The sequence below is a fragment of the Rhodnius prolixus genome, unplaced genomic scaffold, assembly GCF_049639745.1.
Source record: "Rhodnius prolixus isolate KJV_2025 unplaced genomic scaffold, Rpr scaffold_10, whole genome shotgun sequence".
In the NCBI taxonomy this organism is placed as follows: Eukaryota; Metazoa; Arthropoda; class Insecta; order Hemiptera; family Reduviidae; genus Rhodnius; species Rhodnius prolixus.
Window position 1 is genome coordinate 8,836,534 of NW_027411615.1, and position 16,986 is coordinate 8,853,519.

The following is a 16,986-nucleotide window of genomic DNA, read 5'->3' on the forward strand; positions in this document are numbered from 1 at the left end:
TTTGCAATAACTTTTGACTCGGAGAAGGTACGATGTTCGTTTAAGTTTTAATCGTCAGCTGTTATCACAATCTATCGACTGTATATAAAACATTAGTGTAAAATAGTGACAGTGAATATAATAAGGTGTTAAAATAAAAAAAATATCAAAAATATATAATGTCGGCCTATACGCGTCGAAAAGCCAAAAGGAAATACAGAGATCATATACGGTTGGAAAGGGCTTCTCAAGAACAATCGAATGGTAATAATAAAACACCAGATGACCGAGTCAAGCTGTGCCGGGAAGTAAAAGAATGAATGCGGCCGAGCGGATCAACGACGGTGTCAGTACATCTGCAGCTGGGGCGGTTGAAATTATGGAAGTGGATGATGAAATCGCTTCTACATCGACAACGGACTGTATAGGCATAGATTGTGTTCGATCGTCGATTTGTTTCCTTGATTTCATCCTAAATACATAAATAAGAATATTTTATATAAAAAATATAACCCGTTACCTAAACGTATTCAAGTACAACAATCGGCCGTGACCATGACGCAGCCACAGTTTTTTTTTGCCCTGGCGAAGGGAAGGGAAAGAAATTACCCAGCGCTGGCACTTGCTAGTGGTATTAAAGGAGCGCAAAGAGTGATACATTTTGTCTTCTTGAGATTGAGTGAGTCAGTTGTGAAAGAAAGTTCGCATGCGTTTGGATTTATTTTTTTAAAAAAACTTTGCTGTTTAGATTTAAAAAAAGGCTGCGTACGTGTCTTTATAAAGGATGTAAGGTCAAAGATTTCAATAAGAACGTTTGCATTATTGACAAAGGTATCAAACCAATAAGTTTAATTCACAGAAGACTTTGTATTGGAAGAGTTTGATGAGTTGAATGTCAAAAGTCAATAGGTGCCCTACAATTCAAAGCCGTTAGTTCACATAAGTTTTAGAAACGTTTTGTGTAAAGTTAGTTTGTCCTGAGAGGCGTTTTAATTGACAGTATCTTTATTTTGTTATTTTTCCAGTTATAGTGTGAGTAGTCTGATAGATAACTTGGACGAAGCCAAGACAACTTACTACTAAAATAATTATTGTTTAGAAATAGGATAGGACAGGTTTTGTCTAGGCGGAAATGTTGTGTGCACATTTTTTATGTAGATTTTTGTACGCTAGTGAGGGCACAAAGATTTTAAGTTGTGCTTGAATGGATTTTAGGCCTTCTGTAATTAGCGTTGTATAAAAAATCCTTTATAGTAGCCTAATGATTTTTCAGCGAAGGCCGTTGTTTCATCTTTAGCTGCTCCTCTAGATTTTCAGATAATTTTTCGGTAAACAAAATCGCTAATAAGAATAAATTAAAAAACAAAAACAAAGCAGATTATTTCAGTACCTAATTCCTTATATGAAATTAAAAGAAAAAATTGAGAAAATGAATTCAAATAAATATTATAATCCATGACAAGAGAAAGACATGGTAACACTGTATTAAACTGGGAAAGGTGAAATACAAAATCAATAGATAGGATACCCGAACTCCATTGAATTTTTCTCGGGAAATTTTTAACGTATTTGTTACTTATAATAGTGAAGTAGTTATATGATAATCATGTTATTCGATTGTCTCTAATGAATTTTAACATTTTTTAACGCTAATAATAAAACATTCAGTCATTAAGTTCTACCGATTTGTTGTTATGAGACAGTTACAAGATAATTATTATATAAAATTGTCTTGATAGTTACTTGTCAACAACTTGCCACTTTTGGGATATGCACCTGCATTTTGAAAAGAACACCAATACAAAATGTGACTGCACAATACTTAGTTTATCATGGATGGGAAAAGTGCCTGATGAATTGCCCGAGGTATGTTCGATCTAATAATTGAGTTGAAAGTCAATTAAGTAATGATAAAATTTAGTTAATTATAGAATTATAAAAAAATATTATAACAACTGAACTCACATTTAACCACCTTTCCTTTCAAGGGATGAATAATTAATGTATCTTACAAGATAAACCTCAATATGTTCGCATTTTATAACTTGAATATCTTATTTGAGTAGTGTGCTGTTAAAAGAAGAGTTATGCCTAATTTACAAACTTTTAGGAGAGAAATAAATTTTCTCTACAATTCTTCACTTAGTCTATACAACATACGTCCGTAATTGTAGTATTTTGTTTTAAGTACATAATATTTTAGGATGAAGGATGGAAACTAAATAGAACCAATTATTATCAAGAAGGTTGGCTTGCAACTGGAAATGTTCGCGGAATTGTTGGAGTTACGTATACAACTTCTCATTGTAACAAATCTTTGGATTGTCCATCCAGAACAAATTATAATCTCAGAGGTCATCGTTCAGAGGCAAGTTAATTTTTTTTGCTATAGAATCGCATTTATGTCTATTGAACATATAGTAAGCACACAGCTTCAGTTTAAATCTGTGAACTTATCTTCTCAATGCAATTAAAAATTAATGAAGTTAGGACGAGAGTACATATGTAGGTACAGTCTGGCTAACTCGATATTAGGGTTTATGAGTCACGTTGCTGTCTTTTTTTGTAATTATTAATCGTTTTAGGTCTTGGATTTTCTATTTTCTGAAAGTAATGCCTACTTTTTTAGGCAGGTTTCACGATTAGGTGTCATGGACAGAGGCGACTAGCTAACGTACTTTACTATAAATTTCTCATATTAAGTATTTAATAAAATACAAGGCCTAAACCTGGGTGCGATTTTTTTTTGTAAATTAATGTTTTTTTTAAAAATTCATATTTTGAAGGGAGTGTTTTAGAGCCAATGCACTAAAAATTCTCTTATTTCCCTTAGCTTCAGAATATTTTTTGGGAGTAGGCTAAGTGTAATTATTAATCTTGGGTCATTTTTTTAAGACAAACATTTTTCTTAATTTCTGAATGTTGATATCTTATCGTTAAAGCAAACAAAATAAAAGTATTTATTTACTTATATCAAACCAATACAATTGAATTTCCGGACAATTTTCACTTGCCTTTAGACTTAGTGTTTGGAACTTGTCCTGTTAACAAGGCGAAGATCCTTGTGAATGAAGATCTGTGTGATCCACTTCCCAAGAATTAAAGAAAATTTACCTAATAAAAAAATCTATTTTAATTTCTGGCTTAGATGTACGTCATTTTATTTAATGGATGATAAATCCACTTCTCAAACTTAGATTGTGTTATTAAGGATTGTTTTCGTTATTAGGCAAGGGCCGCAGAAATAACAAGATTCGTGTAACGGTTTGCTTCCCCACAATAAAAATTACCAAATTAAAGAAAAAATCCCGTAGTTTTTAGGTTTCTATTCCAGATGTACGACAATCTTTTAAAAACTATTTCATTGAGGTTAGCAAAATTAGAAGAATGTTTTAATGGCTGGAATTGTAGGTGATACTGGTAAAATGGAACGAACCTTATCAAAAATTAGCGTCATGTGATAGTTCTGGAGTTATATTTGTGTGGATTAAATATGAAGGGCGTTGGAGTATTGAATTAATTAATGATCGAAATACAAGAGTTACAAATTTTAGTTGGTCACATGATGGACGAATGGCAGTAATATGCTACCAAGTAAGCATGATACAGATTTATATTATTATTTTAAAACACAATTTAATATGATATATTTAACACAACTGACTTTATTAAACTATAATTTCTTGTCTTGGTTTTACAGGATGGCTTTGTGTTAGTTGGATCGGTTGCTGGGCAGCGATATTGGTCATCAATGTTGAATTTAGATTGCACTATTAATTGTGGAATTTGGACTCCTGATGATCAGCTTGTAAATATTTATAGTTATATGAATGTAAAACTACTTTTTTCTTCTTTTTATTCGATGTAAAAGAAAATTCTCTTGTGTCTTCCTTAGATGTCAGATTAGAGATTTTCGAAATAGAGATTTCAATAGTAATACATTGAGGTCCCCTGAATACAAAAAAAAAAGGTTTTCACAAATTCGGTGTTGCTTTTTTTTTGCTTTTTGTTTTGGAGCTCAGATATGGTTTTTGGTCAAATCATTCAACAGGATGTGGCACTTTACTGAATAAATTTTTCAGTATTTTGCTGGCGATTTTCACGAAAAACGCAAAATGACTAAAGTGTTATTAAAGCGCATTGCTCTGTTGTAAATCGTGTACTGCAGTAATAATAATTAAATTCCCCACCTAATGTACTATTTGAACTACAGTACTCCTGATTTAAATAAAATCTTTCGAAATTATTCCAATTAATCGATTTTTTTTTATTTGTTTTGGGTAATTGATTTGAAAACAACTCCAGCGTTGTTTTTAGAATCGTATGCACTTAATAAATATTGGCCTAGCACTAAAACAAAAATAAAATGAAATTCATAATATGTACATCATGGATCCGAACGGTTCTCGTGCACTTGCCTACATACGACATTATGTGGTTCATCACATTTTGATACTTGCTGTTTATGATAATATTGTGCGATGTTTATGATTTATTTTATATGTATAAGAGCAGTTTATTTTAGGAAGATTCAGAAGTCTTTGGCTTGTTACGCTTCTTTCACAAGTATAATTTCATTAAAAGGAATCTTTATTACTCAAGCCAACTATTTTTACCTATTGAAACTTACTAGTAAAATGACTAAAGTCATAAAGCTTGCTATAAATAAAAACGTTTTATTTTTAAAGTAGCTATTATTGTCTGGTATAGTTTACATTTACATACATATCTCTCATTGCATAATACAAAGAATTAAGAGAGATTTCTTGTTTTCTAGTAAGGTAGTTTAATTTGCATTCAATTTTCAAACAAACATGTGCTTACGACTTCTCGCTGCTGCATTACATGCGTGTAAAGTACTCTTCGGTCAACGCTTCCAGTACCACTCTGATACTAAGTTATTCTATAAAATTGTTTGCAGTTCTTTCAAAACATTTAAATATTATTCTGATTCAAAATATTTTTATTGTTTTTTTAATTTTCATAAAGACGTTTGAATATGATATAGACTAACTACATCATAAGCTCTTGTATATTATCTCAACTACTTTTCATAATGTTTTTATTATTATTAACCAACCTATTCCTGTTTTCGCAATTTAGAAAAGTAAACTTTTTGATAACAGGTATATTTTGGAACGAGCAACGGGCAATTAGTTGTTATGGATGTTCATGGAGCAATGATGGCACAAGTTGAAATAGCAAATCAGGTTGCTGTAATTTCTATGGCTTGGTCTTGTGAAAAATTTAAAATGGAAGAAACAGATGAAACAAATGGTATTAATAATTAACATGGATTTGTTTATTAATTGTTTGTATTTTATATTTTTACGTACTTTTTTTTTGTGTGCAGATTCCTGCCTTTGCGCGAAATATGTATTAGCCGTGTGTTTAGAAAATGGTGCTGTACTTCTAATGAAACATTACTATGATGTATCCCCGGTACATATACAAACAGGATTATGTCCTTTATGTATTGAATGGTCAAATAGTAAACAATTACTTGCTGTTGCCGGTACAGTTCCAAATACGGAGTATACTAATATAGTAAAAGTATACACTGATTGTGGAAATTTGCTTTACACTGCCCTCATACCATATACATTGGTAAGAGAAGGTATTTTTTTTTATTAGTATTTTTTAGTATATCAACATTTTATCTTGGTAACTGATAATTTACAGTCAGCAGTAACTGCAATGACTTGGGGACACAATGACAAACGTCTCTTCGTGGCCACTGGTTGTATAGTTCACATGGCATGGGTTTCAATGCGAATAGCGTCTCTTCAACTTCTTTGCAGTTTGCAGGTAATAGTATTTTCATTTCACACGCTTTTTTATAGCATTTAGTCGTTCTCTCCTTAAAAGGAGTATGATCTATTAATCAAACAATTAAAAAAAAATCTATCAAATTCTTCATTCAATTAAAGTTCGCAAAAGAAACTATTGAAGTTTAAAGAGCGATCTCGATTTGTTAACAAAAATTTGGAAGTAGTTGTGAGCTTTACCATATCGAACATTAGTCCTAACTTTCATACGTTAATAAAATTGAAACAGTGCCAATTGGTTAACCCAAGCTCCCAAGTTCTGTGTTTATACTGTCGTAAGCCTATTAGATAAAAAGATAATGCTAGTCGATATCGAACACGTCTTTTCATAATGTCTTTTTTGCCTGAAGGAAAAAATATAGTTTGTAAGTTAGTTGATCTATAAAGGTGCTCGATATGTTTTCTAGAGCATTGTCTTTTAAGCTCTTGAAAGTTGTCAGCAAATTTAAAATATACTATGTTTTTAATGAATAAATGCTTATCCAATAATTCACCTATATTTTCCTTCAACGACCGGTGTTGCAGCTAGCTATCTTGCAGAAAACAGTAAAAATATTATATTTCAGGTTTATAACAGACTTCAAGGTGGTGTACATCAGATAGCTTCACTACCACTTCCTCTCAGAATTCAGCATAGATTATCCAAACTTTTCGCACACACGATAAGGGTAAATTAGAAATATTTAGCACTACTTTTCAACAGATATAATTGAGAAATTATTGATTTATTTACTTGCATTATTTAGTGTTGTGTACCAGAAGGCTCAGGGTTAAGAGAATTTGTAAGCAAAACACCAAAAGTGCGGCTTCATTGCACAATGCTAAGACATGATGAAGATATTTCAGCAAATTGTTACACACTGTTTTTGGAATACTTAGGTGGTTTGGTGCCATTACTTAAAGGAAAGCGCACAAGTAAATTAAAACCTGAGTTCGTTATTTTTGATCCTCAAATAGCAGGTACCAAAAGTAATAATAGTATTTTACATTTTAAATAACCAAAATGTATTATATAATTTCTTATTTTATTTTAGATTGTTCTTGCAATTATAACTCTTATAATGGGAATTATAGTGGAAGTGAACGAGAAGATTCTGAATGTGAAGAATTATGTGGTAGTCCAAGATTGTCGCGAAGAAAAAACAGAAATCATAATCAAAATTTATATGCTGACACACTGCCAGAAGTAATTGTCTTTATTATTTTACTTATATTATTTAATTTTATTTCATTTAGCAAATATTTTTAAAGAAAAACTTTGATGTAAAGGAATCTCACCTAGCTGAAGTTACATCCAATATTTGGGGAACAAAGTTCAGAATTCATGGCATTGCCGAAGGATTAGCTCCAAATTTGGGTCAGGTTACTTATAAGACCAGTCTTCTTCATCTCCAACCAAGACAGATGACACTACTGATGGCAGGTGATGGAAGCGATAGTTCTCTATCATCTGGATCATCAACAAATCAAGTTGTAAGTGACGACGATGAAGAGAACGGCAGAGGATGTAGTGGAGGCGGAAGTTTAGATGAAGGCGGAGCCGTAGCTGTGGCACCACTCAGAGCCAGATGTAGAGGAACTGCTGGTTTGTTTTATTTTTTAAATAAAAGTTTGTTTTTCATGTTTGATCTTCAAAAATTTAAAAATTAAACACTGTTATTGCCGCAAACTTAATTGGATTTCAATTGTGTGATGCCTTTTGTTTATTTGTTATGTTTCAAGGGTTTTAATTTTACTAATCATATTTTTGGATAAGTCACTTTAATCTTCAGAAGCTGCTTTTACCCTTCTCATCAGACTCCTTGGAACACACTATTCCTCTGAAAAAGATACCTTCCGATTATTCTTTTTCTTTTAAAGTCAGTTAACCTCGTGCTTTGCAGTGTTTTGTAATCTTCGGATTAGCAGAATTTCAGTGCTTTATGTCCGGATTGTTTTATCTAGTACAATGCACTATAAAATCCGATTACGTTATCGAATAAAACCTACCAAAAATTTAATTAATTACTTTAACTAACAGGAGCTTTTTTCCATAACTTTCTTCTTAAATTTTTAGTTTTTTCACCAGTTGAAATCATTTGCACATAATTAGCAATGAATAAACTTATTATAGAATATTTGGTTTCATATCTCTTAATGGTATGTGGCTCTTTCAGGATATCAAGGCAACAACGACAATGGAAAGTCTCGTGCAGCCGAATGGTTCATGACTCGTTCAATGCTGAGAGATTGTGAGTGTAGTACAGTTCAAAATGGTGCTAATGAGAATTGTGGTGGAGGTTTGGGTATTGGTGGTGGGAGTGTTGGTAGTGAGGAGTTGACAGCTGCAAGACGCGGTGTGGTTCGTAGCTGTTCTGTTGGCTACTTAGACCTAGTGGAGGGTGGCTCTAACAATCGCTTGGTGTTGGTTAGACAGAACAAACCCGTGAAATTAACACATGCTGGCAAGTCGCGATCGCTTGATTCTTCAGATATGGATAAAGGTATTGCCGGTACTGGTACAAATCATATTATACATCCACCACCGAGTTCTTCGCCAGCTAGTCCTGCACTTTCTAAAAAGAAAAGGAACAATGCATCTTCACCAATCAGGTAAGTAAAACATTAGCAAAATAAAAAATATTTGGAAGAAAATTAACAGCTTCTATTTACTATTATGATTCCACTAAAAAAAAAGGATTTTTTATTATTTATCAGAATATGAGTCGAAATCTCTTCAACCCTTGATTTTTCAGGCAATTATCTCTACATATTTGACTGAATGGAAAGCACCTGTTGCATGATAAATACATCTGTTTTATTTATTAATTTTTTTCATTTTTTTTGCTCCAAAGCAAAAGTATGTAAGGCAAATAGGTCATTCAGAGTGCATTCTACCTTCCCATAATCTGTTTTTCAATTCCTTCCAGGTGTAACCTGAATCTCAGCTTCTTTTCTTTCCAAAAGTTTCATTTGTCCTTCCACTCTTTCCAGTTCCAAATTAGGGCTTTATTTTCTCTGTGGCAAGCTTCTACTTTCTTTAGGTATTCCCATCCATCTCTATTTCCCTTTCCTTTACTGAAGATCTACTAAGCGTTGCGACATGGAACACATTTCCTCTCTGTTCATTTTTTTTTAGCCACTGGACCTGACGTAAACATGAAGACTTGGATGTACCAATAAAATCTTCTGATTTACAGTCCAGGTTCAATAGGCCTCTCAAGAGATATGCTTTGAATCGGATTGAAAGTTGCATTGCCTTATGAATCTTATTTCTAACATTTTAACCATGTCTACCATAGCAGCTAGCTCACTTAATATGATATGATAAAGACGTGTGACGGCAAAATAAGATCTTCTATTTCCAGCTCGAATTATTAATTATTAACATTATATAGATAGACGAGCGATGCAAATGAAGTTTCTTTGGAGCTAGCGCTTTTCTTAGTTTTTCGTCGAATAAATAATCCATGGTAATCTAGGGTTCACAGGTATCTTTCATAGTCATTCAAGGTTTGCCTAAAATTCTCTCAGTTGTCTTCCTCTTCTGGCAAATGAAAAACCTGACAGATTTCCAAAGAGATTGAGAGAAGCCAATTCTTTGTGACAAATTCTTCATCGTTACGTACTTCACGGAATCCGTTTATTAGAGAAGCTATTGAGCCAAATCCATGTTAAAACTATGTGCTATAAACTACAATAATAATTTATTGATGTGATTACAATTCTTTAAAAAAAAAGATTATTAAATAACTTTCTATACTGGAAAGTTCTTACAGTAAATCAATTTGCAGGGCTCGTATAATGAATTCACCACTTTTACCGCGTAGATTGCGTAGTCGTAGAACAGATTCTGATGGATACCAGGATTTGGAAAGCTTTCAAAAAGCTCAGCTTCGTAATAAGGTAAGTGTGTAACCAAGTTAAAAACAATGTTTCGATTAATGATTATAGATATTCATGTAAAGTTTTTATTGTCTAGATTGAAATAACAGCTAAAAGAAAAGAATTTATAATGCATAACAAAGCGCCAATGTGGAATGAAAGCAGTCAGGTGTATCAATTAGATTTTGGTGGACGTGTAACACAAGAATCTGCAAAAAATTTTCAAGTAGAATTCCGTGGAAAACAGGTCTATTATTTTTTTCTCCAGCGAAGCTTACTTTAAAAAAAAAAAAAAATAATAAAAATAAGTTAGATACATTTTTTCCACAAAAAAAGTTGAATTTTTCTTTGATTGATAAATTATTTTCAGGTGATGCAATTTGGCAGAATAGATGGAAATGCTTACACACTCGACTTTCAATATCCATTCTCAGCTGTCCAAGCTTTCGCTGTCGCACTTGCTAATGTAACTCAACGGCTGAAATAATAATTAAAAAATATATATATAGAAAAGAAAACTGAACGGATTTAGTTTATAATGCATCATTTTATTATACGGCGTTTTCTTAGTAATGTAACGACTTGTTTCTTTTGAAATATTTATTGCAAACATGGACATGTTCGAATAAGGCATTTATTGCTCATCTTGATCTTAATATGAGAGGTTTAGACTATTTAGAAATTTGGACATGGAGATTTAATTTTGTTATTATTTATTTTTAGAGAGGGCATTACATAACTTACTTTTATGTACAAACTGTTTTGTAAAAAAAAAACCAACGAAACAAGAGGCCGTCCTTAAATCAAAAGTTTGTTATGGCCTCATTAGAATTATAATTAATTCTTTTTGTTATCATTGTAAAAATTCGATAAATAAGTAATCTTTTAATTTATTTTTAATGGCATCTTTAGTCTCTTGCTTTTCTGAACGTTGTTAACGTTACTTAATTCTTGACAAGCCTCTTTAACTTCATTAGTAAGTTAAATTTTCGTACATAATCTTAACAGCTAGGACTTTTTTATGCATAATTTTCGTTAAAGACATAATATTAATTAATTAGATGCTTTCAGGATTTTAATATTTTGTTATGTTTAGCATTATTATTCATTTCGGTTTTATTTTTTATCCATTATTGTTCTTTCCGAATCCTTTCTTTCTAATACTCTATTATGTGATTGATTGTCGGAATTGACCGTGGCTAATAATTGAGATGAGCCGTTGAGGATATTCAGGACTCGTGGCCTGTAAGAAGGCCTGAAGAAAATCAGTCATTCTGACTTTCAGAAGATTGTTGGAGAAGGATCAGTATTTGCCCAAGGTTTGTCAGATTTAACCAGCATCCTAGATAATCCTCGTAAATATAGTCGGATCCTTCGGAACAGCATTTGATAGTCTTCTGGGACATTTAAATGTGAATGCCTCTGCTAAACTCGAAACAGTTGCCTCTATTATGTGAATATTAATATTAAAAGCATATGAGCATTAATAATTTTAGGCAGGTATACCACTTGGTTCTGATAAAAATTGATAGTTCATAAACGCACCTTGTGATTCATCCAATTCGTAATGCAAAGTTTGAAACTACTTTTAGCTATTTATTTTAAAAAATGCGAAATAACTTTGGATGTTATTTCAGATGTTGTTAACTGGAGTCTGTTAGGGAAACTTATATTCCTCCTAAGATTTAGGTACTTTCTCAGATATCCTTAAAAAGGTTTGCATGGTAACACTTCCGATTTGTTGACGAGGAACCTCAAATTTATCGCAAGTTACGATTCCGGATATTATTTTTATCTGAAACTTAAGGATGTTTTCTATAACATTTTTAGCTTACTCTTTAATTAAAAAAGAAAAAAAAAACCTTTTATTTGAAATAAAACGTATATTTTTTCAAATTAATAACTGTGCCAATTCTAAACGTTATTAGAAGCAAAATTACGAAAATTCAATTTACAAACTTTATTTAAATGCAATTTTCTCGAAAGTGCACGTATGGGATATGCGACAAATGTTTTTAAAATTTGGAAAAACAGATAAATTAGTTTGTTTAGAAAGCAGTTATCTAGTCTAGTAAATCTATTTGAAATCAAAATCAATTTTTCAAATAAAATCTAATAAAAATAATAAGAATTGGCATTTAATCAGTTCTAGGAAAAAATTAATTTCAAACCCGTTCTGTGCTTCCAGCATGTTTAATAATAATATTTTCGATTATCATTTTAAGAAATTATTTAAAAATTATATAAAATTATTTCAAAAAAATGAGTCGTACATCTTAATGAAAGTACCTCAAACGTAAAAGTGTTAATATGATAATTACAATTCTCTCAAGTCTAATACGTTACTGTTCTTCTTTTATTATTTAAGGCGTGAATTTTTTTTATTTAAAGCGAAGTATCCGACGTTTAATTTTGTTTTATGAGCACCATGTCTTAGCTCTCGGTTTTCACGATGGTGTACAAGCTTTCTGTACAACTTCTGAGTGACATGAATGTAACAAAGCTTAGTGATAAATACCTGAAAAAACTTAAAAATCTTCTTCCATCAATATTTACTTTTAAAAGAGGCACCGCCGTATGGTTATTTTCTTAACTCTCTGCAATGAGCATTTATGTTTATGCGACCATCATGTCAGTTCTCATTCCACTTCTCTAATTAATTCTTCTAACAAATCTTACAATTTTATATTGACTTTCCTTCGTCTTCTTTTAAATATTCTACTTTCTGTTTAGAATTTAAGTTCACGATACGCTGGTTAAAGAGCGATTAGGTAGAAATATTACATGTAGATGCCATCTTCGTTTGCTAGCTGATTTCTATTTTATTGTGAATATTTTCTATTATAGTCTGAATTGTTTGCCTGAGATTCCGATGTTTTCTTCAATTTTTTGTTCTAAATAGCCACTCTCTCTTAGAGATAAAGTACTTGAAATTTTCTCTTGTTGATCTTAAAAAGCCTCACGATTTTCCTAGTTGTGTTTCACCTGGAACACATTCTCTGATCCGAACTTAAGTCGTTACCGAATATTCACAAGAAAACATGGTAATTTTTGTTTGTTTGTTTTTTATCGCGTAACAGCTACGATCATGAGCGCCATTAAATGAATTCCTAATTCATAATAATTATTCTACGGAATCAGAATGTCAATATCTTTTCAACCTCACATCGCTAATGACTCTTTATATTTAGTAATTAAAACCATCTAATCTGGTATATTTCGTTTCTGAAATTAATCTCTACTCATATTCCTTGAAGAAACAAACTTATTATAGGCAGTCTAATGTGTTACAACTAACAAACGTACTGATATATGTTTTCACAGATGTCTCTTAGATATCCAGTTAAAATTTTGTTTGAGTGTCGAGGTGAAAGAAGCAGAACGATATCTCTTTCATCTCAGTTGTTTTCAAGCGGTTATAGGAATGATACAGTAAAGGTAATATGATCATTGAACTTAGCTTATCAGTCAATTAGTCGAATCGAAAATATTCTTTCGGAATGCTGAGGTTAAATATTGCAGATGATTTTCTTAAATTTATGGATTTTGAATTGGGTCTATTGTATCATGATCCTGTATTAACTAATGAATTTCATGTACTTTACTCTGAACAATAATAAATTTTTAATTTGTGCTCTCAATGAAGCTGTCTAGATATATTGTGCTCTCATGTTCCTTTTGTAAATCGAACAAAAATGTAGAGTGCACAAACACTGACCTGTCAGCCGATTCATGCGCTTCTCAGTGTTGTAAAAGATCTTGAAATAATAAAGTGTTAATTTATTTTAAGGAAAATAAATTAAATTAATATTATGTAAAATTATTATTTGTACTTATAAGATTGAAAATCAATAATGTTTTGTCTAGTTTTACTGTTATTCATTTAAAAATTTAAGAAATCATGTTTCGTTATAAATTTCTTTTAGTTTTTTATCTTCTAAATAGTTCACCATATTATTTTATTATTACTTATAATCTTAATGCACCAAGGTTCCTAAAGTTTTTTTTGTTTATTAAATGTACAAGTTAAATTATTTAAAAATTTAATCTCCTTATTTATATTTATTAATTATTGATTAAATTATTTATTTATAAATTAATTTAATACATGCAATCTGGTAAGTGCATAGGTTATACTTCTTGAGATGCTCAATGGAAAATGGTTCATGTGCATTCATTCAGATCGGTGATTGTATTTTTACATTTTCACGGTTGGACTGTTAAGGCTTTACGTTATTATTGTATTCTTATATTACTTTTTATGTAACTTGTACCATTTTCCATTGTACAGTGTTTATAGAAAAATTATAGATACTGGACTATGTACAATCGGGACTAATTACTGAAAAAAAAAAATATTAACAAAAATAATTCGGTATTTACTAAGCCTTTACATCATTGTTTAAAATTGGGTACACTGTGATTTCTGATATTTATTCAAAGTTTTGTAATCAGGACTATGTATTTTTGAGAAGCTACTTTATCCAAATTAGCCCACAATTATTTGATTGAAAAAACTTAAAACAGCATTTTTTTTTTATAATATAATACATATGTATGTAAGTACTTAAATCGATTTCTTTCTTTTCTATTGGCTTATAATTCAACATATTATCAAAAAATGTCTTACTTTTTAATATTTAAAGAAAGAAAAAAGTAATTCTGGATACTAAAATTTTATGTTTACTAGGTCTGCAAGAGGCAGAAATTCCATATCATTTCAGAAAACATATCAGCTTTTTGTACTTTGCCTAAAACTAGGTACAGAAATAAAGGGAGAACAATAAACAGTTTATTATCAAAATAACGATAATATAAATATAAAAAAGTATTCGGCAACTAATGCTCATGTAAATATTATAAATATTACATTTGAAAATATAATAAAGAAAAATAATAAAAAGTAATAAGAATAAAATTGGCCTAGTAAGATAAAAGTATGATTTTATAGAAGTTGTACATATATTTTTCAAAATTTATGGTTCAAATAAGGTTAATTCGCTAACAAATTAACGAAATAGTGCTATATGTAAAACTGTTTTTTCATTTAATTAGTAATAGGATAATTAAAGGCAAAATAATATTTAAATGTTTCAGTCTGGCTCCAATAAATTAAGAAAAGAGAGCAATAGCTTCCATCGTATTATTTTTTCTTTTAATCTAAAGATTATTAAAAACAGCTTTACTTTTAGTATCAAAAGTTGTAACCAAAAGTAAAAATGCAACCTTTCTTCGGTTTTATTTTCGCTTATTAAAAATGTGTATACAGTTTTTGAACAATTTGATGGCGACTCTGCAAATGAAATAAAAATAATAAATTTATATGGATTTAATGTTAATTTGCCCGGAGCTTTCTCACTGCTCTGTCGTCTTTTGGATAGTTTTTCGCTGATTATTAATCATTACCAGATAAATATAAGAGCAAATCGGAAAGATAATTCTAAGCGAGCCAGCAGAATTCGAATTCGGCATCCGAGTTTAGCAATTTCTCTAAGCAAATCTACTGTTGGAATATTCAATTGCTAACCTATAAATTGCATGCATCTTTAAAAGTAATTTCCGCTTGTTTATTACTCATAGATTACCACCTTTATAAAAACATGAGTTATTCATGAGCAAGCCTATTTTTGGTTGGAAAATATCGATAAAACAAAATTTCATCAAAGAAATTGTAAGTTTTAGTGAATCAAAAAAACCATCAAAATTTCCATAAGGGATAATCCCTCTTATCCCCTCCTTCAACCAAGGCTATGCATCAATGATAGCCCTTTAAGATACTTTAAGGGAGTTCAATTTTACTACCTTTCTATTTTTTTTAAAAATCTGGTTTAAAAGTACACAACTTTCTACAAAACCCAAGGTTCAGTTTTTTTAGTTTTGAACCTTTCGAATTTGTGGTTAAGTTAGCACTTCTTAACACTTTTCTGTCAGTGATACATTTTAGAGGAAAGATTACTCCCGACCTTCCACCCAAATGCCTAAAATTCTTTTTAAATCAATTTTTCTAGAAAAATTGCGATAATAGTTGTAGACTTTTGGAACATAATGAATGTATGCGTGGATCGAAAATTTCTAATAGAAGTAAAGTACAATCTGTAAAGTGGTATTTTCTTATTCACTATATTATTTGCTTTCAGGGTATCTTTTGGGTACTCAGAAGAAATATAAAATCCAACGAACCTGCGAGTTTTAGTTTTAGAGCTAAAATGTCATTCTAAAAACCTCATTATGTGGACTCAAGGGCCTTATTAATGATATTTTCAGTGGATATGCTTGATATCGAAAATTGGGCAGATTCTCAAAACAGAAAGAAAAATTGGAGTGAAGACACACTTATTTTACTGTAAATTCTAAGTTTTTGATAATTAAATCCATGTAATTTAATATATTTTTATTTATTGAATTAATTACAAAATTTCGTTTAAAATTTTCTCTTTTTGATTGTAGGTAAAGGAGAAAACTGAGCAAATCTTTACCCTTTAACATTTCTATAAATTTTACTATGACAGCCTTAATGTTTTGTAAATTTTAATCATTAATTAGTTTAGTTTGTAAAATGCTCTTATTTTTGGTTTAAAACAGCTGCAATTGGAAATTGCTGATGTATATAATTAACAAAATGATACATAAACAAAGATTAATTATTGTGGGTACTTAATGTCTATTAATTGTCTTAAACTTGCAAATAAAAAAAGATGTACGCTACATTGGAGCAGGCTAGGGACACTAATAAATTGTTTCTCTTCTAAAAAGAAATTATCTGTCATCTTTTAGCTCTCTTTCTCTTCATGAGTTCTAAATAACTACTACTATTGTTAATTAAGCACTGTTATGTTTTAATGTAAAGTATGTTTCCATGTTAATACTTGATTTAAGGTTGTGCATTTTTTTAATAAACATAAATTTATAGTTATTTCTTATTTCTTTGTTAGAGGCGCTGAAAAATTAAATCCGTCCAGAAAACTTGTCCCAGAAAAGGCCTCTTCAATTTAAATTTATCTTGGCCTAAAACAATGACGCCTTCTAGTAATACCTGTATTTCTCTAGTCCCATCAGCCATTTAAGAAGTGTATATCTTCTTCTCCCACTACGGTGACCGAACGCAACCATTACGTCAAAAGTGGGATCCATTCTCTCTGAACAGCCTTTTAAAAATATTTAAAAGATACTTCTCTTCAGCTTAGATAACACACAAGAAGCAAACTCTACAAATTTTTTAAATTAAGCACAATAAATGCTTCCTGGTATATCAGATCACTAACAAACATACACCAGAACTTATTATATCAAACTTTCACAATGCCATATCTTAAAT

General features: G+C 30.7%; 1 protein-coding gene across 1 annotated transcript; it reads left to right on the plus strand.

Annotated features, from left to right (window-relative positions):
- Positions 1 to 1,443: 1,443 nt before the first annotated feature.
- Positions 1,444 to 16,584, plus strand: Tusp (WD40 superfamily protein Tusp). The gene is made up of 15 exons (XM_074132926.1): positions 1,444 to 1,845; positions 2,183 to 2,347; positions 3,391 to 3,573; positions 3,680 to 3,787; positions 5,106 to 5,256; positions 5,333 to 5,586; positions 5,662 to 5,787; positions 6,374 to 6,475; positions 6,554 to 6,767; positions 6,842 to 6,993; positions 7,077 to 7,392; positions 7,964 to 8,399; positions 9,581 to 9,692; positions 9,769 to 9,918; positions 10,042 to 16,584. Exons 1-15 carry the CDS (start codon positions 1,750 to 1,752, stop codon positions 10,156 to 10,158), a joined length of 2,682 nt encoding a protein of 893 aa, XP_073989027.1. The 5' UTR covers positions 1,444 to 1,749; the 3' UTR covers positions 10,159 to 16,584.
- The last annotated feature ends 402 nt before the right edge of the window (positions 16,585 to 16,986 follow it).

Excerpts from the sequence above, each read along its gene's own strand:
- Tusp (XM_074132926.1), top strand. The coding sequence starts at position 1,750 with ATGCACCTGCATTTTGAAAAGAACACCAATACAAAATGTGACTGCACA. Across the intron at positions 3,574-3,679 it reads TGGCAGTAATATGCTACCAA|GATGGCTTTGTGTTAGTTGG; the intron begins GTAAGCATGATA and ends TTGGTTTTACAG. Across the intron at positions 6,768-6,841 it reads TTTTGATCCTCAAATAGCAG|ATTGTTCTTGCAATTATAAC; the intron begins GTACCAAAAGTA and ends ATTTTATTTTAG.